Raw genomic sequence first — 22,637 nt, 5'->3', positions numbered from 1 at the left:
ACAGGAAGAGTTACCTAGCTTGACCTGGAAGGAGAATCTCTGGGAAAGGAAATTTCACTGCCAAAGCATGCTCTAAGTTTGCAAATTGTCACACAGAAAACAAAGGAACTGGAATAAACCATCAGTTGCTGGGAAACCCTTTGGGCCAATACAATGAATATTGAACATTTACATAAAGGACAGTGTAAAAGACAACTGTGAAGTGTGCTTTTTCCCTTTGGATGCTCCCATTCTATGATAAGAACAAAAATATCAGCTGGGGTTGGACTATGCCATTCTGTGCTGTGGTTGATGAAGTCTCTGTAGCCACCAGTGTAAATAAAAGGTTCTGACGTACAGGAAGCAGTCTTAAAACTTGTGCCCTTGAGATCTTCATCTGTGTACTCTGTTGCAGGACTAGGTTGTGATTTCTCCCTCTATCAAGCAAGTCCCTCAGCTGTATCATCCTACAGTTCATGCGGCTCCCTCCCAGTGTACTCCATATCATGTGTACTATCATTCTCTGAATCCATGCTTGCTAAAGTAACTCTGTATCTTCTGGGCTGCTGCTTTGTGCTACATCCTCAACAACTGGGACCTCTACATGTTGTTGCCCCGAGAGGAAGAGAGACATAAAGCTCTTTCAGCTGTGGTCAGGGACCTGGGTTTGATTCCAGCCTTGGGTGACTGTCTGAGTGGAATTTGCGTGTTCTTTCTGTCTGCATGGATTTCCATTGGGTGCTCCTGTTTCCTCCTACAGTCCAAAGATGCGCAGTTTAGGTGGAGTGGCCTTGATAAATTGCCACGTGGTGTCCAGGGATGTGTACGTTAGGTGGATTAGCCATGACAATTGTGAGGCAATGGAGACAGGATGGTGAGCTGGATCTGAGTGGGATGCTTTTTGTAGGGTTGATGCAGATTTGATGGGCAAATGGCCTCTTTTGACGCCATAGGAATTCTATGATAAAGAATAACTCAAAGAGAGACACCCAGGAAACTGTTGAAAGCAGCAACATTTTGTCATGCAGATTGTGTAAGGTTGAGATTTTAGTGAGAAGAAAGAAAGTGTGCAGTAGCAAAACATATTCTCCGGCCACACCAGGTGACATGCCGTAATCCAACCACTTTGTATGATTGGCATTATTTGCTCCTTGTGCCAGAGGGGACCTAAATGATTACTAACCCTCCTCCTGTCTATTATAGTTTGTCAGATTCCCTAATATCCAAGAGGGATAGTTTTTATGTTAGCCTAGCATAATGCTCTGAGGGCCTACCTATCATGGTCATTACCCGCTACACTGGGTCCTAAGCAGACCCTCTGCAAAAATATACTAAACTGCAACCTACCTGCTCCATAGGATCCTAGAAAGGATCACTTAACTGGAAACAGTCACAATCCACTCCACCCAGACCACCGGACCACTCAAGTGTAAGAAACCTGCGAGGAAGCGGGGTAAGCGTGCCAGCCTGCTAGTAAGACTGAGACTACACGGTTTTAAGACTCCCTAGCTTACTCCGAGCAAATGTACAATCTCTGGAGAACAAGATCGATGAACTCAGATCACGGCTCAGCTTCCAGCGTGAACTGTGGGACTGTTGTGCACTCTGCTTCACAGAAACCTGGCTCAACCCATCCATTCCCGACTGCGCACTTCAGGCTGATGGTTTTTCCATCCATCGTATGGACTATACAGCACCCTCGGGTAAGACAAAGAGTGGAGGGGGTTTGCTTTTTAATTAACAACACCGACATTACAATCCTGGGCAGCCATTGCTCCCCAAACCTTGAATTCCTCACCATCAAATGCTGCCTCTTCTACCCCCCACAGGCATGTACCGCTGCTATACTAACTGCTGTGCACATACCGCCGCAAGCAAAGATTGAGGAAGCTCTGGATGTGCTGTACTCCACCACCAATACCCTGGAGACAGAATACCCTGAGGCCCTGTTAATTGTAATTGGCAACATCAATCAAGCCAATCTAAGGAAGGTGTTGCCCAAGTACCACCAGAACATTACCTGCCCACCAGGGGCCCCAACATTTTAGACCACTGCTACACCACTGTGAAGGATGCCCACCGCTCTATTCCCCGCCCTCATTTCAGGAACTCTGACCACAATGCCGTGTTTCTTACAGGCAAAAGCTCAAGCAGGAGACCTCCTTGTGGATACAGTCCAGTGCTGGTCAGAGGAGGCAGAGGATCAACTCCGGTGCTGTCTCGAATCGGCTGATTGGGCCATGTTTGGGCAGGTACCTTGGACAAGTATGCCACCACCATCACAGACTTTATCAGCAAGTGTGTGAAGGACTGCATACCGAGGAGGTCAATCCGGGTGTTCCCCAACAGGAAACCCTGGATGAATTAGGACATACAGAACCTGCTAAAAACCAGATGTGAGGCCTTCAGATCAGGAGACCCATCAAATATAAACAATCCAAGTATGACCTTCGCAGAGCCATTAAGACAGCCAAGGACCAATACCGATCCAAACTAGAGACCCAGACAGACACCCGGTGACTATGGCAAGGACTGAATGACATCACAGGTTCTAAAAAGAAACAGTGCAAGATAGCAGACGATGATACATCCCTCCCAGATCGTCTTAACGCCTTCTTTGCTCGCTTTGAGCAGGATTTCGGCAGAGAGGTAACACCTATTCTGACAAGTCCTGACGAACCTATCCCAACCGTCACTGCATCAGAGCTCACATCAGTTTTCCTTCATGTGAATCCAAGGAAAGCAATAGGACCAGACAGAGTACTAGGCCGTGCACTCAGAGCATGCACAGATCAACTGGCAGAGGTCTTCTCAGGCATCTTCAACCTCTCCCTGCAGCAGGCCACTGTCCCTGCCTGTTTCAAGAGGGTCAACATCATCCCTGCGCCTAAGAAAGCTCATGCAGCATGTCTCAATGACTACTGCCCAGTGGCTCTAACTTTGGTGATCATGAAGTGCTTTTGAAAGGCTGGTCATTGGCATTAAGCAACTCCAGCCTCCTCACTACTCTTGACCCACTCCAATTTGCCTATTGGACCAACAGATCCACGTCAGATGCCATATCACTTGCCCTTCGCTCCTTCTCAGAACATCTTGACATCAAGAGCTACGTAAGAATCCTACTCATTGACTACAGTTCAGCCTTAATACTATTATCCCCTCGAGACTGATTACTAAACTTAGTGATCTCAGACTAAGACCCACTCTCTGCAACTGGATCCTCAGTTTCCTGACCCACAGGCCGCAATCAGTGAAGATTGGGGACAATATTTCATTCTCACAAACACTCAACACCGAAGACCCTCAGCCCCCTACTGTACTCACTGTATACCCATGATTGCATCACCAAAGACCAGACTAATGCCATTTACAAGTTTTCTGATACCACCATAGTTGGTCGAATCTCAGATGGCGACGAAACAGACTACAGATGGGAGGTGGAAGACTTGGAAAAATGGTGCACTGAGAACAACTTAGCTCTCAATGCCGGCAAAACCAAGGAACTCATTATTGACTTTCGATGGGATGTTACTCATTAACAGCATAGAAGTGGAATGAGTGGAGAGTGTCAAGCTCCTGGGAGTGGTTATCAACAACACACTTTCTTGGACTCTACATGTGGACACACTGGTTACAAAGGCCCAGCAATGTCACTTCTTCCTCAGGCAGCTGAGGAAATTTGCCATGATGGTGAATACCCTTGCCAACTTTTATAGGTGCGCCATCGAGAGCATTCTGTCTGGATGTCTAACTACTTGGTATGGCAACTGTACCATTCAAGATCGGAGATGGTTACAGAGAGTGGTGAACTCAGCCTGGACAATCACAAAGGCCAACCTCCCATCTATAGAATCCATCTACCAGACCCGCTGCCAAGGAAAGGCCGCCAGCATTCTCAAAGATCCATCCCACCCTGGCAATGCTTTTTTACAACCTCTACCATTGGGGAGAAGGTACAGAAGCCTGAACACACACCAGCTGGTTTTGAAACAGTTTCTACCCTACTGTTGTTGGAATACCGAATGGACTCACAAGCTCTTAGCATTTGCCTATACCTGTGTTTTGGTTTTTGTTGCAATTTACCTACTGTTTACTTATCTATGCTATTTAACTCTGTGATCTGCCTGTATTGCTCACAAGACAAAACTTTTCACTGTGCCTCGGTACACGTGATAATAAATTCAATTCAAATAGAGCTCGTGGTGTGTGTGAAGCAGCAATATTGAGGAGAGATGGAGATGCAAAATGTAGCAGAAGGAAGTGGAAGACAATGGGCTGCAGTAAATAGAGGAGAATGCTGCTGGATGAAAAATTGGTGGGTTCTGGGTCATGCAGGGTTCTACAGAGACTGATGCATGATATGAATCTTACCTTGGCAATCTTGCCCAGATAACTGAACTTCCTGCATTGCATTCATGCTGTTGAGGAATGCTCTTGGTGCTGATACATTCTCCTACCTATGTCCACAGCTGGCAAGGCTTTCAGTTCTGGCACTTGAGTCCTTCCTTTCTCATGGTAACTTCCTCCACCATGATCTCTAGTTCTGTATCTGAGAGGTAGGAGACCCATAAAGCTATGCTTTGATCTGCCATCTCCTGAACTGGCATCTGGTTGCTTATATTGAAAGGGGCGATGATTGCCTTTAAGTAATGCCTGGGACACAAGATGCTAAAATCCTCCAAACACATGATATCAATCAACATTGGGCCCCTGGAAGCCTGATTATTTCATGATATTGAGGGACTGCCTAATTTTGTATGATGATTTTTGCCTATTTGGCTAAGCAATTGGCCATGCAGCACCTGATCTAGATCCACACAATATACTCACATAAACTATAACACACATTTCAAAACAGAAGGACCTGGCTCAAGCAACATTTATTGATTCAATAGCAAAGTACACAACCACAACTCACAACTACAATACAAACTCCAAAACAAAAGTGGATATTCTACAACGCTTGTCCATACCAGTACTTTGCAAACTTCAGTATGATCCAAATCCAAATCCACATCTACATTCACAGTACCCATTCCAAACAATGGATATATATTCCAAATCCAGGTACAAATTCCAAATGATAGCATCACAATTGAAATCTCAGCAGTCAACCTTAGCCAGGTATACAAATTCCAACTACAAGTGCACATTCCAAAAGCACAGCATGAGTTCAGACCACAAGTGAACCATTGATTGGTTATATTGCAGGGCACCTTGAAAATGTATATGAAAGCTTAACGGAGATGCCAGACATTAAAGAAAGAATAGATATTGTACTTCGAGAAGAACATGCTCCCAGGGAATGTTTGAGGTTTACAATGAAGTTGATCTGTTCTTGCTAACTTCAACTGTTACCTCAGTTCACAATTCAGTATTTTTTTAAGTTTAAAAGCAAGAGAAAACAAAATGATATTGTATTTCCAACAAACTAATTAGATCATCTTGTCTATAAACGTTATCTTGTTGGACATCTTCCATCATCCAAAACACTGTCTATTGCCCTCAATTCATAGAGGCACAATCCACTTAGCAAGCCCAGTTCACTGAGACAGTGAAGTAGAAATTACCTAAGACCTAACCCATCTCAGACAGGAGTCCATCTGCCTGTCATCTGTCCAGAGTCTGGTACCCACCTCTTGGGGACCAAATCTGACCGATTGCCTGCCTTCGATGCAGTGGTCCTCTCATATGCCCTGGGGCAGTTTTGAGCACTTCGAGCAAGGTAAGGGAGGATGAACACTAAGGACTTATTGCAAGCTGGCAGCAAACTTCAGGAGGTCTGTAGAGCTGGAAGACCTCTCATAGAATCATAGAAACCTTACAGCGTGGAAGCGGGCCATTTGGCTCATTGAATCCACACTGACCTTCCAAAGAGCATCCTACCCAGACCTAGCCCTCTACCTTACCCTGCCTTTCCCATGACCAAGCCACCTAACCTGCACATCTTTGGACAGTGGGAGGAAACCGGAGCACTGGCAGGAAAGACACGCAGACACAGGGAAAATATGTGAACTCCACACAGATAATCACCCGAGGGTTGAATTAAACCCACATCCCTGGCGTTATGAGGCATTAGTGCTAACCACTGAGCCACCGTGCTGCCCCGTGCTGCCCTTCAATCCTACTATTTCCACATCTCGTTTTACAAAAGAGAGGCACACATTTTTTTAATGGTGGATGCTGCTTCACTGCAGAAATCACTGAAGAACTCTTGACTGGACCAGGCCCAACCCAGTTTATTCCATTTCGGAGAGGTATCTGCTAACATGTGAAAAGGCACTGACGTTGAACTCAATGCCATGTATTGGGAAAGAGAACATTAGCTACTCCTATCCTTAGATGAAATCTAGAAATACCTGGTAGAAATGATCCAAGGTTAAATGTTAAAGAGAATGTCTATCAGGATTGGCTGTGGTACCTGTTATGGTCAGGCAGCCACAACATCATTCACTTAACCATTGTGTCAGGTTGCTGCAGGACTGAGAGAGATAGCTGACATGGAGGCTCCCTTTCAGTTTCAGCACTAAGCTGAGGATCCATCATCTTTCTTAGATTTATGTACATGATTCCACACACATCTCAAAAAAGGGACATATTCTCTGCTGTGCTGACTGAGGGAAAAGTATCAATCAGCAACTCTAACATAAACAATAACCGCTGTTTATGTTGTTGCATGAAAATTAATGAATCCATTTCAATGCAACAGTAATTACACACTGTTTTCCATAAAGTAACAATAAAGAAGAAATGGGTCCGGAAGTTACCAGAATGGTGCTGCGGTCTGTGGAATTACATCCCAACAAAAGTTGCAGCCGTCTGGGAAGAAAAGTGTACTGAACAGATGGTGGATCAAATCTGCTGTCGGTGATAGTTTAATACATCAGATTCTGGTTTGTACCCTGCACACACGTGACAAAACCACAGCAGCTTTGCAGTGAGTTTTTTTGGTGACAAATCCTATTTGTTTGAAGCAAATCTTATCTCTAAACTTTCTGTGGATCTAGAAACCTGCAAATACTTGAAGTCACCAGGAGTATTGGTAATGTGATAAACTTCTTAATACAATACTTGCTCTCAGGTTTTAAGAGGTACTAAATAAAGAAAGCAACATATTCCCTTGATTACAGGATCAGCACTACCAGAAAGCACACAAATGTTCACTTGATTTTATCATTGATTTTTAAAACTCAACACGATTAACTATCCAAAATGGTCACTCAAGAGACTATCCTGGAATTCAACACCTCAACCTCTTCCACTTTTGTCTTGCACCAATCATACTCCTAGGGGATACCACTAAATAGTCAAAGTACCAAGGACCACTGCAACAAATCTCCATGAACCACAGTGCTACTTTAGTCACTCTCCCACTTCATGTCTCTCAATACACTCTTTTTTACCAAAATGGCAGCCAAAACTAGTTAGAACAGCATTTCTCTAAATCCTGCAAGAAGTCAGCTTCAAAGTCTGAATCCAGGCCAATTTGTAACTATTTCTTGAGCTAATATTCACAAACAGAAATTTGTTCAGTGCTCACAAGTAGAGGAACAGTCACTTACCTCTTGGGTGCTCTTGACAGCTATTATGGAAATCACAGGAATCATGGGGCTCTCAGTTAAGCGTTAGTCCAATATTAAATTGTTTGACCAGAACTCACCAAGAAAATGCATATTTAAGTAAAGTTCTAAATCAGGCCCTTTGGTGCCCACACTCTCACCTTTTGTGGTTCTGCCTCATCTGGAGGGAATAAAGGCCTTTGAATCAATGCAATACATCAATGCTTCGATCATGGACTCTATACGACATATGGAAATATACACTAGACTTAAACATTGAGGAAAGGGGGAAACTACACTTTAACCAGGTTTTAAAGCAAATGCAATTCCATCCCTGACAAGATTATATTAGGACCAATTCTTTTGAAAAATCAGCAGCAATTTATCAATACACCACTTAGATTCTAATCTCATAAAGAAAGCATTCTTTTTCATCTAGTGGTGAATTCTGAACCTGTGAAGAGAATTGTACTGTGCTGCACATATACAGAGTTATAACATTGCAGGGGCAGGACACATACAAAGTGCATTTTGCAAAGGCAGGACATGTACAGGGAACTTTGTAGGGGAAAGACACATACAGGGCATACATTACAGGGGGCAGGGCATGTATAGAGTGACAACAACTTGCATTTATATAGCTTCCTAAACATAATAGAACATGCCAAGATGTTTTACAGGAGTATTATCGAACAAAACTTGACATTGATCCGAACAGACATGAGGCCAGATGATCAAAACCTTGGTAAAAGAGGTAGGTTTTAAGGAGTGTCTTAAAACAGGAAACAGAGTCACAGAGAGTTTAGGACCTCGGCATAGCCTCCAGTGGTGAAGCAATTAAAATGTAAAAATACCTAAAAGGCTAGTATTGGGCTGGTGGAAATTACAGAGTTAGGGGTGCTGATGGAGGGATGTGAGAAACAAGATGAGAATTTTAAAACGGAGACATTGTTTAACAGAGTCAAATTAGGTTAGAGGTCAAAACAGAGAGAAGTGTGAACAGCTGTTTTATTTGATAATGGGTTATTACAGCATCTGCACGAGGGACACTGCATTTCTTGATCTTTAAATGACCTAGTTTCAGCTATAAAGAACTAAAATTTGAAATGTGCAGATGACACAAAACTTGAAAGCATTGTGAACTTCCAGGAGCAGAGTGTAAAACTTCAAAAGGACAGGCAGGTTAGTGAAATAGGCAGGCAAGTGAAATTTAATGCAGGAAATTGTGAAATTATTCATTTTGGTAAGAAAAATGAGGAGATACAGTATAAAATGAATGGTACAAATCTAAAGGGAAGGAGCAGAGGGACCTGATTTTAAATTATTGAAAGTGGCAGCAAAAGTTATTAAAATGGCATTCCTTGTCCCGCAGAAAATTGTGATGAATCTTTATAAAGCACTGGTGTTGCCTCAACTGGAATATCATAACCAATTCCAGGTATTATATTTTAAGAATAATGTGATAGATTTAGAGTGTGTGCAGACAAGATTACAGGAAAGGCTGCAGTTACATCCTTTATTTAATTACCTGAATAAATCAGAGAAGTTGATTAAGGATGTAACAAGTAAGGGAGTTAAAGAGAAACCAGTATATCTAGTATACTTACATGTCCAAAAAGCATGTGTACAGGCACCAGACCCAAGAGTTAACATGTGAGACTAGAACTGTGGGATCACATTGTGGGTAATGTATTAGCATGGATGGAGGATTGTTTAACGGACAGGTAGCTGAGAATTGGGATAAATGGGGCATTTGCACAATTCAGAAGAGGTTACTTGGCTGCAGAATCAAAAATGTGGGGCCACAGCCTTAAGATAAGGAGTCAATCATTCAGGATTGAGGGGAGGAGAAATTTCTTTACTCACAGGGTTTTGATTCTTTGGATTTCCTACCCAGAGGTTTATGGACACACTTTAGTGATTGGAACCAGGGATAGCTGGATCTAATCGACTATGAGATCCTTGACTGGGCCAATCAGGGAGCCCTGGCTGACAGACAGAAACTGGAGATTCAGTAGGTCTCCTCAGCCAAGGGACTGGCTCTGAGCTGGCTGGTCAGAGCCCATATATTGTGTACAAGTAAATAAAGGGTGACTTGGTGACAGAATACCAGCCTCTGTGCAGTTACTTCAGGCACAATAATTGAAAGTTTGCTCTCAGCAAGTTATGGAATATGTGAAAGGTGTACAAAAGAAGAGACAGACGGTCAACCATGATAGTATTGAACGGTAAAGCAGTTTCAAAATCTGTATGGTTACCTCCAGCTCCTACTTCTTGTGTTCCTATGTATCTGAACTGGTTTTATTAATTGTAGAGAAGAAGGCTTGGAGGTGACTTGATAGAGGTATTCAAAATCATGAGAAACCTGCGAGAGATGTTTAGGAAGAAACTGCTCTCATTAACGTAAGGATCCAGAACCAGAGGGGTATTGATCGAAGGTGAGTGACAAATGAACCAATTATTACATGAAACGAAACCTTCGTACACAGCGGAGTAGTTAGGATCTGCAATGTATTGTCTTGGAGTGTGGTGGAGGCAGATTCAATTATGGTTTTTCAAAAGAGAACCAGTTAAGCACCAGATGAGAAAAGGTTTGCAGAGCAATGGGGACTAGCAGAGAGCTAGAATGGGCTTGGAAGGCTGAGTAATTACAGGACAGAAGGTGACAATTCTGCAGTTTTTACCTAAGATTTAATATCACTAGTAGCACTTCAGTGATATGATGCAGAGAGTTCTGGGACTTAATCCTAAAATATACCTGCAAATTCTTTCTCCAGACATTGACAGCAGCAAAAGCCAGCTGCATCTGCTTTCTTCGAGCATCTTTGTGCCGTTTGTAAGCAATTTCAATGAATATCAAAAATATTCCTGCAACAATCCCACCAGCAACCAACATAAAGACACCTAAAAGACAGGAAACAAAGGAGGAGGTTCAGTAACAGGTGGAAGTGTTGATTCTTCAGAATGCAACACTAATAAATGAATCAAACTGCAATATGTGGCAAATCCCATTTCCTTTCCCATCTGCACATGCCAGATCCATTCCCAACATATTAAAGAGTTCTAGTCAGCTATCTGGTAATTGTATGAAATAATTGGCAGAGTTGGCAGTATTGAACAAATCCTTGCTGTGAGATTTTCAGTCATAGTTGAGGCACTGTCTTATAAAAAACATGAAAGTGATTACAGATGGCAACATGCGCTCATCAGTGCTGAATATAACTTTAACCTGAGCTCCCTGTCCTGTTAACCTTGAAATAGCCCTGCCTATCGCTGATGCGTCCTGTCACCATTCCTACTTTCACCAATTAGCTGGAAGATTTGGTCAACTCTTTGGAAAGATGGATATTAGCTCTTTCATGACAACAACTGACGCAAAGAAAACAATCAAGAAAGGCAAGCCTTTAGGATAAATGGAAACGATGCCATCCCATTGCTCCTGTAGTAGTGAGTGAAAGCAGTTGCTGTCCTATCTCCTGTCTTTGATTATTATGAATCACATTGACAGGGGAATGCTGGTCACCAACACCCTTATTGTACCTGCCTGGATTTGTTTCCTATAAAGCAGCACATACAGATGAGATAGAATTGATTACTGTGCTGGCAATATGATTAAGAGGGGACTGAAAATTGATTCACGCTGAGGGGTAGCAGATTTAAAACAGAGATGAGGAAAAATTCCTTCTCTCAAACAGTCACAATTCTCTGGAATTCGCTACTTCCAAGCGTCATGGATGCCGGGACATTGAGTAAATTTGAGAAGATAAATTTTTAATTAGTAACAGGTTGAAGGGTTATGGAGAATAGGCAGGTGGGTGGGGTTGAGGCTAAGGTAAGATCAGCCATGATCCTATCACATGGTGGATCAGGCTCGAGGATCTGAACTGCTTACTCCTGCTCCTAGTTCTTACATTTTTATGTTGGATCCTTGAAAATTTCAACTCTCAACTGCCACTGCAAAACAACAAAATATGACGTTTTCCATCAGATATTTGGGTGCTTGTTGGCACACTTACCTGCCATGTTTTCAAAGGTCAGAGTGGCTGGAGCATTGCTACGTGAGTCACACTCCTGATATCTAACCCAGGTCTTGTCCAGGTCCTCCATAAAACCATTTTCATGGAAACTGAAGAAAGATTTAAACAAAAAAGTAGTCAACAAGCATTTTCAGAGGAACAGAGGACTGTTATAGGTGCTTCAAGGAACAGAGGACTGTTCTTGGTGCTGGGTACATTGAGTTGTCCAGTAATGGCGGTTCTAGTGACCAATAGACTCGTAGACACCTTTGCCCATTCAAGAGAGACAACAGATTACATAGTTTGAGGGGCCATCACTCCACACCAGACATGTAGGGGCAGAGGTGGGGGAGTCAGTAAAGCCAGGAAACAGGCTTCCATGAACTGGACAAATGAATAATGGACACATACAGCAGATAAAGCATATGCCTATCAAGGAACGCGTCTGATTTACCTCCATTAATAATTAATAATAATACAGGCACATAGTAATTATGTTATTGGACAAATAATCCAGAGACCAAAGTTAAAATCACATAACGGCAACTGAGGAATTTAAACTTAGATATCAAAAACCAATTAAATTAAAATCTGATGGTTTTGAGTACCTAGAACCAATCAGATTGTAAAGAATTTAATAGGGCATTTGGAAAATTGGAGACAGCAGACTGCCATCTGAAGAGATAACAACTTTCAGATGTCAGAGAAAGCACCATCTAATTAATAAAGGTACCGCAGCGCTCTTAGTTAATATTCCCAACAGCAGAATTCACACAGAGAGAGAACATTCCTGACAGAAGAACTAATGCAAGAATTCTAAGGAGGAGGCATTCCTGAAAGCATCAATGGAAAGGCCAAGGAGCATTTCAGAAGATGTATCCTGCTGTAGTTTTGAGAGACTAAATTTTATTGTTTTGTTATATAAGTGGGACTTGTTTTTATTGAAACAGCATACCATTAGGATTTTACTTATTCAGGAAGTTACTTAAAGGGGAATTGTTCAGTTTATTAATGGTTCTGTTAATTTGTTCACTGTTGGAGTTAGATAAATAAATTGTTACTTGTTGATTATAGAGTGAGTGAAAGGATTTTATTTCAGTTAACCAGTCCTTTATAACAGCTTGGGGGGTGACAGCTAGGTTCTACCATATTTCACACGTGTTTTAATGGATTATAAAGCAAGGTGAACCTCTCTGGGTGTTTCGGTTTCAGTCATCAGAGGGGTTTCGACCTCCACTTCCACTTCATAACACATGTATAAATCCTGGTTTGTTGCTTGACACTCAATGGTTAATGATTTGACAAATACAAACTATATGCTGTACCAGATTTGGTGAGCATGGCTAGTGAGATGATGATGTGGTATGGGTCAATCTCCATGTAGTATACACCTGGAAATGGTTTGCCAATGTACTGCTGTCCATTGTCAAAAATGCCCTGATCTGGGACACCAAACAAAATAAAAATAGTGCTATATCAGTAACAATCACATTGGTTGTGCTAAGTTATCGAACAATGGGAAAGTTAGAGAAGTAATCTGGAACAGGAATATAATCTTCCCCTGTGTGCTTCTAATAGATCTATAGCTATCTGTAAGTGATTGGAAAGAATGGTTCAAATATTGTGTGCATGCAGATGCTCCCTCTGTCATTGGGGTTTATATATTCGGCATGCCTCACATGCGAACACAAGTCATCGAATATCCTAAATGGTCCCTGGCCAGTACACAGATTCTTGTGCTAACCCTTTTCGTGCGTTCAATTTCCATGTGTACCTGATGTAATATGGACTTAATATCTTGGCATAATGCTTTTATGCCAAGTTCATCTCTGTATGACCAAAATGATTGAATCTACTCAGTTACTTTTTATATACTAAGAAACCATCCTTGTTTAATGGTCTTTTGCACTCTTGTAGTTTGTCATCTTTAGCAGTTGCTAATTGCAACTATTCACATGGCTCTGGCCAAAGTGTAGATCAAGAGGAATATCTTGGACTTTGAATGGGTTGAATAATCTGCTCAGTGTGTGAGATGTAATCAGCTTGGTACCTGGGTGATATTTCACATCAAAACTATATCCCTTACAGATCACTAACTAACTTGATTGAGTCTGCAAGAGTGAGGGTGGAGTGAATCCCATGAATTGATCTTGTGTTAAAATGGATGTATACTGGTAATCATGCCATGGCTGGACTGGTAATTTCTACCAGGTGGAAGATTGTGGGAAGCTAAACTGAGCTGGTGTTTTGGTACTGCAGTGTGACAGTGTAAATGCTTGGAACTGGTAATCTGTGGAGCAAAAGTTCGTGGGCTGTACACAAAACACCACTTGCTGAAGTATACATCTTTCAGGATGTGCAGTGGTAATATGTTGGCACTAGCTGTTGTGTTGTTTTTAATTTTTACTGTACATCATCATCCTATCATCAGAACAAATAATACTCATGGTACAATGGGGGCTGGTGATGCAGTGGTACTGCATCATCAGTGATTAGTGACACCAGATCCACCAGTGCAATCTAGTTTGCTCTCAACTCCGCCATAGGCAAAAAAAAACACCTGATGAAGAGGCAGCACCTCAAAAGCTAGTGCTTCCAAATAAACTTGTTGGACTATAACCACTTGTTGTGTGATTTTTAACCTTGGTTCATGTCCCATGAACAAATAAAAGGAAGTCATAAAAGCTCCCAATTGTTTTTTACAGTCGACATGCTGCGTGAGCTTAACAATATGAATATTTTGGTCATTTTCTACTTGGTTAACTGTGAACCTCATTGTATTTGAGGAGTTGCTGCCCAGTGTTGTGGGGTTGCACTACTTTATTGGCCACCTGCGTATTGTTTCTGAAGTCTGACTTGACCTTTGCATATATGCCTCTGATATCCCTTAGTTTTTTAGATATCAAGAAAAGTTGAACAGTTTTTGGATAGATACACATTTTGGAGTTTGTTGGTTTGGTGCATCGTAGCAATAATGTTGGATGCAGTCATAACGCGGTCATTGTTGTTGACTGCATATTCACCTCAATCTTAAAGTAATGTTTTAATGATAGGGCCCTTTTACTTGTCCAAATGACCCTTCCAAAAGGTTTCTATTGATGTTGAGATGACCAGCTCAATGAGCATCTGTGACTTTTCTTCAGAAAATTCATTCACTTACTCTTTGCGGCAGTATTGTTTGACAAACTGGTCAATAGAATTTGTGTGGTAAATTGGAGTGTCTTTATCCTGAATTTAACTCTTACTTCAGAATGGTCTTCAAGAATTTAGCAAGTCTTTTCTGGATCTTTCTGATTGCCCACAGAAAGAGAAAAATACGTTAATTTTGAGAAGTACCTTCCCACCAGGTGGTCAATCTGGTTTCATTCCTTTTTTGAGACTCTGTAGTGATTGTTACAACTGAATGGCATGCTAGACCATTTCAGAAGCACTACCTATCACTGGCAAGCAAGATTTTAAGCAGTTTTTTCAGGATCATCTATTGTTTGATGCATGAAATAGAATTGTATGGATATTTACACAATTGAGTTCAGTAAAGGTGTTACTGGGTGTCCAGTCATAATGATTTCAGTGGGTAGTCGAGACCTCAACCATATTGCTGTGGGTTTGGAGTCACATGTAAGCTATACCAGGTAAAGATGGCAGATCTCCTTCCATGAAAGAGATTAATGAACCAGATGGGTTCTTCCCCCAACAATGGCGATCGCTCAACCTTTAATTCTACATATTTAGTGAATTCAACTTCCATGATGGTGCCACAGTGGGATTTAATCCCAGGTCTTCAGCATATTAACAGAGTTTCTGGATTAATAATCTAACGATAATATCACTAGGACATCACGTCCCAGCTGTTTGAAAACGCGGACGAGAATTTTGAATTGAGTTTGGAGGCTATTTAGGTAAGTGAGCCAAGGGACAATTAGGAAATGGATTGGTGATAGATTTAGGACAGATATTAGGGGTAATTTCTTCACTCGGAGAGTAGGCGGGGCATGGAACAGCCTGCCTGCAACAATAGTAGACTTGCCGATGTTAAGGGTATTTAAATGGGCATTGGATATACACATGGATAATAATAGAATGGCGTAGCCAAAAGAGAAAATGCTGGAGAATCTCAGCAGGTCTGGCAGCATCTGTAAGGAGAGAAAAGAGCTGATGTTTCGAGTCTAACTGACCCTTTGTCAAAGCTGTGACAAAGGGTCAGTTAGACTTGAAACGTGAGCTCTTTTCTGTCCTCACAGATGCTGCCAGACCTGCTGAGATTTTCCAGCATTTTCTCTTTTGGTTTCAGATTCCAGCATCCACAGTAATTTGCTTTTATGGAATGGTGTAGGTTAGATGGGCAGCAGATTATTTTCACAGGTCGGCACAACATCGAGGGCCGAAGGGCCTGTACTACGCTGTAAAGTTCTATGTTCTATGGTGCAAGTTATAACATTGCAACAGGGATTTGGATGACTACAAGTTAACAGAGGGAAGGATGGCCAAGAGTGCATTGGAATAATCGAGTCTGGAACTAGGCCAGACAAATAAGAGGGCTTCTTCAGTAGATGAGCTCAGGCATGAACAATATTTGGTGATGTTACAGCGATGGAAATAGGTAAATCTGATAATGTGAATGTGTAGTCAGAGTCTCATACTGGATCAAATCTTGCCTTCCTAACATTTAGTTGGAAGAAACTTATGATCATCCAGTACCAGATGTTGGATAAATAGTCTGATAATTTAGCAACATGAAGGATCTGAGGGAGGTGGTGATGAAGTCAAACAGATTATCAGCATTCATGTGGAAACCAAATCTATGTTACTGGATAATATCACTGAAGGGGAGCATGAGGATGAGAGTTAGGTAGGGACTGGAGATTTATTCTTTTGGGGATAGAGAGGTAGCGGGAATAGTTAGAGAATCCATTGTAAGTGATTCTCTGATCTCAATTAGAGAGAGACAAGAAGTCAAGAGGAATAAAGAGGGACTGTTTACCACAATCATTGTCACATAGTGTCTGTGGCAAGCAGTTACTGTACTGTAACAGGGAGGAATTCAATATCAGAAGTCCTGGAAAGATAGCACAGATTAAGTCAAAGATAACACATTCAGAACATTGGAGAGAAGTGGGAGGTTGTAGCTTGAAAACAGTGCCATGGAAGTCTGATTTCTTTTGAGAAGAGGAACGATGAAGCTTTCAAGCAGAGTTTGGGGCAAAATACCTGAAGAGAGAGAACAGTAAATAAAATGCTGTAAAATGGGGACCTGAAATGGAGGTTGCCTGGTGAGTAGTTTATTGTATGCGCTGCTCTCAGTGTAGTCTACTGGGAAGACAAAATGCAGACTGAGCAACTGCTTTGCAGAACATCCACACTCCGTCTGCAAAAATGACTTCAAGCTTCCAGTTGCCAGCCATACAGTCATAGAGATGTACAGCATGGAAACAGACTCCTCGGTCCAACCCGTCCATGCTGACCAGACATCCCAACCCAATCTAGTCCCACCTGCCAGCACCCGGCCCATATCCCTCCAAACCCTTCCAATTCATATACACATCCACATGCCTCTTAAATGTTAGAATTGTACCAGCCTCCACCACTTCCTCTGGCAGCTCATTCCATACACGTACCACCCTCTGCGTGAAAAAGTTTCTCCTTAGGTCTCTTTTATATCTTTCCCCTCTCACCCTAAACCTATGCCCTCTAGTTCTGGACTCACCCACCCCAAGGAAAAGACTTTGTCTATTTGTCCTATCCATGCCCCTCATAAGTTTGTAAACCTCTATAAGGTCACCCCTCAGCCTCCGACACTCCAGGGAAAACAGCCCCAGCCTGTTCAGCCTCTTTTTCTTAACCAAACCCTCAATTTCTTTAGTCATCCAGCATTCCCTATACCTACCAGCCTTCCCTTTCACCCTGACAGGAATATACTTTCTCTGGATTCTTGTCACCATCTATTTCTCTACAGTCTATATCTTCCATATCCTTTTCCACAGCCATTTCAACAGCCCCCACCCTGTTTCCTGGACATCATCTGGGCCTGCTGCAGTGCACCAGCTAAGCTCAGCGCAAGCTGGAAGAACAGCATCTCATTTTCTGCTTGGGAACCCTGCAGCTCTCTGGACTCAATATCGAGGGCAATAATTTAAGAACCTTCTCCCATGTCCTCTACCCAACCCAGGCTCTGTCATGATACAGGCTACTTTCAGCACAGCCAACCCATTTTCACCCATTGATTGTCCCATAAGCAACTTTCCTTTCTACCAAGCTCACCATCCCTTTGTCTGTTTAGCTGCTGTTTTCTCTCTTTGGGCTCCATCTCCACCTATCTTTTACTCCTTTACCAACCCCCGCCCCCCACCTCCAACATTGCCCCACCCCCCACCTCACCTTTGTTACCAACCCCTGTGCCCCCACATCTTCAGTATATGTATCACCTTTTCCCTAGTTACAATTAGTTCTGAAGAAGGGTCACTGGACTGAAATGTTAATTCTGTTTTCTGCCTACATGCTGCCAGACCTGCTGAGTTTCTTCAGCAATTTCTGTTTTTCATCCAATTTCCAGTAGTTCTTTGTACTTCATTTTAGTTTGATTCAGAGTTTAGTTGACAATGGGTTGGAGGGAGCAAAGATTGGCCACATGTTCACGATGAATTGAGAGACAGCATTCAGAAAATTTGGGGAGAAACTAGACAATAATGTGGATTCAGAATGTTGGCAGGGGACAAGCTGAACAGGAGAAGGGAGGAACCTCGCATAAAGCAGCAAACCGAATGGTCACAATATTAGTGACAAAAGCAGTCCATGAGCTTCTCACACATTATTGTAGATGAAGGTTACGGAGATAGAAAGGGGGTTTTAAAAAAGTGGTTTGCATTAGAGAAAAGAAGCCAACAGTTACTTTTCATCCCGGGTGGAATCAGAAACAATATGGTTTTAACAGGCAGCAGCAGGATCAGGTAGTGATTTTGTTTTATGGTCCAGCAAGATCTGGTGTGAGTGGCAAACAGTCACCCACTGTATCAAGTCACATCTGTAACCCTTCAACATAAGGGAGTGGAGATAAAGTCTGGATGCACGGTGGCTCAGTGGTTAGCACTGCTGCCTCACAGTGCCAAGGACCTGGGTTCAATCCCAGCCTCGGGCAACTGTCTGTGTGGAGTTTGCACATTCTCCCCGTGTCTGCGTGGGTTTCTTTTGGGTGCTCCAGTTTCGTCCCACAGTCCAAGGATGTGCAGGTCAGGTGAATTGGCCATGCTCAATTGCTCATAGTGTTAGGGGCATTAGTCAGGGGTAAATATAGGGTGGGGGAATGGTTTGGGTGGATTACTCTTTGGATGGTCGATGTGGACTTGTTGGGCCAAATGGCCTGTTTCCACACTGTAGGTAATCTAATCTAATATGCACTGGGGACTAGGGCATTAAACATAGAGGTGATGATGTGGTTGATCAAATCAGTTGCAGCAGAAATGTTGTGATGAACAGAGGATCAAAGACATGGTGGTTGCAATGTTGCAAGTACAGTTGTAAGTGACGGGGGGCTAGAGTTTTCCAGGAGGAGACAAAGTTGGGTCTTGAAAAGAGATTGGGCAACTGATTAGATCTGACTTCATTGATGACAAGATACAACAAGACCATGTGAAATGGTACAGTCACAAACAGGAGTTGGGGAGTATACATGGAGGGAGATTCAGAGAGGATAAAAGGACAATTAACTCAGAGGAGAGAGTGCATGATGAGTTGGTGTGGTGGTTACAGTATGAGAAATTGTTCAGTACAGAGCCTGAGGGTGGGCAGCGATGAAGACATCTCTGTGAGAAAATCTTCTGGTATTGGGTGGGTGGTACAGAATGAGAGCTGACAGAGATTGAACAAAGTGAAATGCTCGTAGGAAGGGCAAGTGCAAGAAGTGCAGAGGGAGAGACCTAGGGTGACGTTTGGTGATAACACCATCAACACCAGAGACACACCTTCTGGGGCAAATAGGGAGGGAGACTTCACTCAGTTAGAAAGTGTCGTTGTACTGCAGTCCGTTTTCCATTAAAGCCAAGATGACATGTTCTGGGATAGCAAAGGGTTTATTCACAAATGGAGGTGAGAGAGAAAGAGAGGGTCAGGCAGGATTTGGGAGGGTAGGATGGGGAGTGGTAGAGAGAGAGAGAGAGAGACAGAGAAGGACATCAGGAAATAAAGAAAGAAAGAGAGATGGGGGAGACAGACAGAGAAGGAAAGAAAGAAAAATAATGTTGGATTTGAATTCAGACTGAGCTGAGCATTCTTATTTCAGTTGAAGTGTTTAGAGCGAGGAGGAGGGACAGTTAGATTAGAAAACAATGATTTAAGATTACTAATGTCAAATACTGATTTCTCCCAAGAGGGAGATAGTGTAACCACAAGCTGTGCTATTAGAATATTACCTCAATATAGCTAGTGACACAGCCTGTTTCCATGGACTGTCCTTCCGCATTCCAATCCCAAACCCCGATCGGAAAAACAATTCACCGGTGGTGATGAGGTCACATTTCTGGGAGGCTTCAAACTCCAGCACAGCCGAGTCCCAGATGAATGCGTGCAGTTTCCTAGAATGAAACATCCTGTGATTAACTTTCACTGTATCTACGAAAGGATCTGAAGAGTGTAACAACATAGACAAATTCAAGGGACCAAAGTACTTTCAGGATTGCCACAGCATTATCTGTGGCCCAACATTTCAACTCCCCCTCCCACTCTACCAAGGACTTGCAGGCCCTGGGCCTCCTTCACCGCCGCTCCCTCACCACCCGCGCCTGGAGGATGAACGCCTCATCTTCTGCCTCAGAACACTTCAATCCCATGGCATCAATGTGGACTTCACCAGTTTCCTCATTTCTCCTCCCCCCACCTTACCTCAGTTCCAACCTTCCAGCTCAGCACTGTCCTCATGATTTGTCCTACCTGCCAATCTCTCTTCCCACCTATTCACTTCACCCTCCTCTCCGACCTGTCACCTCCATCCCCACCCCCATTCACCTACTGTACTCTCTGCTCCCTTCTCCCCAGCCCCACCTCCCCCATTTATCTCTCCACCCTGGAGGCTTCCTGCCTCTATTCCTGATGAAGGGCTTTTGCCCGAAACGTCGATTTTCCTGCTCCTCGGATGCTGCCTGACCTGCTGTGGTTTTCCAGCACCACTCTGATCTAAACAGCATTTTCTGTACCAATCAAGATCAGTTTCATGTTTTGGCTGTTCCGGGATTAGATTTACCAATCACTTTACACTGAGCTTGATAACATGCAGTGACAGTGTGTTGCACATATTGGATGTAATGAGGTATCTTCACTCTCTGACCTTCTGTCTGCTGCTAACAAGACACATTCGTACATCAGAATCATTGTTTTCTTACAGATTATCTGCAATGAAAATTTAATTCAAATCCACCCTTCTTCTTATATAAGCTGAAGAATGTTAGATGATATGGAGATGCCAGTGTTGGACTAGGGTGTACAAAGTTAAAAATCACATGTGTACCAGGTTATAGTCCAACAGGTTTAATTGGAAGCACTAGCTTTCGGAGCGCTGCTCCTTCATCAGGTGGCTCCTTCATCACCTGATAAAGGAGCAGCACTTAGAATGTTAGCGCTTCCAATTAAACCTGTTGGACTACAATCTGGTGTTGTGTAAACGTTAGATGAATTAGGGTGCATGGTCACATGGTTGGTAAAGAGATCTCTGGGCTGTATAAATCCTTCTAAATTGTGATTGATTTTCCTACAATAGCTGAAAGTGGGAAAAAAGTTAGACACCTATGCTGGTGTCTGAATCAATATTTATTCCTCAATAAAAATCACTAAAAACAAAAATGATCTGGTCATCTTCAACTTTCAGTTCTTGGGATCTTACCCTGGGTAAGGTGACTGCTTTGTTTCCTACAATGCAACAGACATTTCACTTCAATTGGGCTTCTGTGCCAGAGAAGTGCTTCGGGTAGTCCAGTTGTGAAGGATGTTACAGAAACTGAACTCTTTATGTATACAGGGGGACGCCTGCTTGAGATTGAGCTGCTCATTCTTCTGGATCTCTGTTTAATACAACAGGTGCACACATGGAAAGGCCTGTTCAAGTTACATTCTCATTTCATCTCAAGACAGGACGTTTCAACGGGCTTTTATGGATAATGATTAATTGAAACCGTGACATGAATTTTCCCCGTTTGTGTATCCAATTGCTACACAGGCAGTGATCAGTTAACATTATGAACTCGAGATGGAATCTGGGAGCTTTCTAGACGGTGTAGTGAAGACCCTAAAGCCGGCCTGACAGATAAACAGCATATACCACATTAGTCTCCAATATATACAGTATCATCTACTCAACACCCAGCTATCCATCATTGGTACCATAACAGCAGATCTTCAGAATCTTACCCCAAGTGGGTCCATACTTCATTGGTGACCTTTAGACACTGAATGCCATCAAGCTGGGGGGCACCATTGCCATGCCTGAGCATATGTACCCTGTCTGATATTTATATCATCAGCTCTTATAGTAACACCTCAAAAATGGCTTGGCTTGATAACTCAAAGGCTCAAGACCTGAAAATGAGTCTGTCTGATTTACAAAATGTTCAGGGCATCAGGGGAACACAGCTATTACTTTGTATCACTAACAGCGGTATAAGCAGGGTTAAATAATGTCTTAAAGGTTGCTGAGAGTATTACCCATCTCGCACAGCCTGGATAGCATCAGCTGCATTCTCATAATTGTGTTTCTCCATGTGCCGGTACATGGTGCTCAGTTCCACCTGCCTACGGAAGTAAATATCCACTGAGCTCTGCTTCACTGTAGCATAGATAAACTTATCAGAAGGATTACGAAGCTGTGAACAAAACAGAAGGTGGGTTAAAACTGCTTGGATTCGTATTTCACATTCACAAGACACAGAGATGTAGGATATATTTTTAACTGGCCTCCCAGATATCAGCCAGCAAGTCAGAAATTGCACAATTTACATTTTCATTGCAAGTCTACCACATAACAAGTGAGGAAAGCCGTCCCAGAGTGTGAAATGCTGAAAAACTGCTGTAGATCAGAGTAAAATGGAAATGTTAACGGCAATTT

The 22,637-nt window shown here is 42.7% G+C and overlaps 1 protein-coding gene across 8 annotated transcripts in view; it reads right to left on the bottom strand.

The window, feature by feature from the left end:
* grin1a (glutamate receptor, ionotropic, N-methyl D-aspartate 1a) overlaps positions 1 to 22,637 on the bottom strand; it is a 189,706-nt gene that overhangs the window by 28,631 nt on the left and 138,438 nt on the right. For all 8 annotated transcript variants that reach the window (XR_015760745.1, XM_087998561.1, XM_087998566.1 and 5 more), the window contains 4 exons: positions 22,238 to 22,395; positions 19,957 to 20,118; positions 11,555 to 11,664; positions 10,297 to 10,442 (listed from right to left, as the gene is read on the bottom strand). Coding sequence is in view for 7 of the 8 variants with exons in the window: in XM_087998561.1 (XP_087854687.1) it covers positions 10,297 to 10,442; positions 11,555 to 11,664; positions 19,957 to 20,118; positions 22,238 to 22,395 (576 nt within the window). In the remaining variant the exon portion in view is untranslated. The remainder of the gene's footprint in view (positions 1 to 10,296; positions 10,443 to 11,554; positions 11,665 to 19,956; positions 20,119 to 22,237; positions 22,396 to 22,637) is intronic.

Source organism: Chiloscyllium plagiosum, unplaced genomic scaffold, assembly GCF_037043375.1.
Source record: "Chiloscyllium plagiosum isolate Xiang-an unplaced genomic scaffold, Cpla_swu_hap1 HiC_scaffold_21, whole genome shotgun sequence".
In the NCBI taxonomy this organism is placed as follows: Eukaryota; Metazoa; Chordata; class Chondrichthyes; order Orectolobiformes; family Hemiscylliidae; genus Chiloscyllium; species Chiloscyllium plagiosum.
Note: the sequence above shows the minus strand (reverse complement) of the source record. Positions and strands in the feature narration are given on the sequence as shown.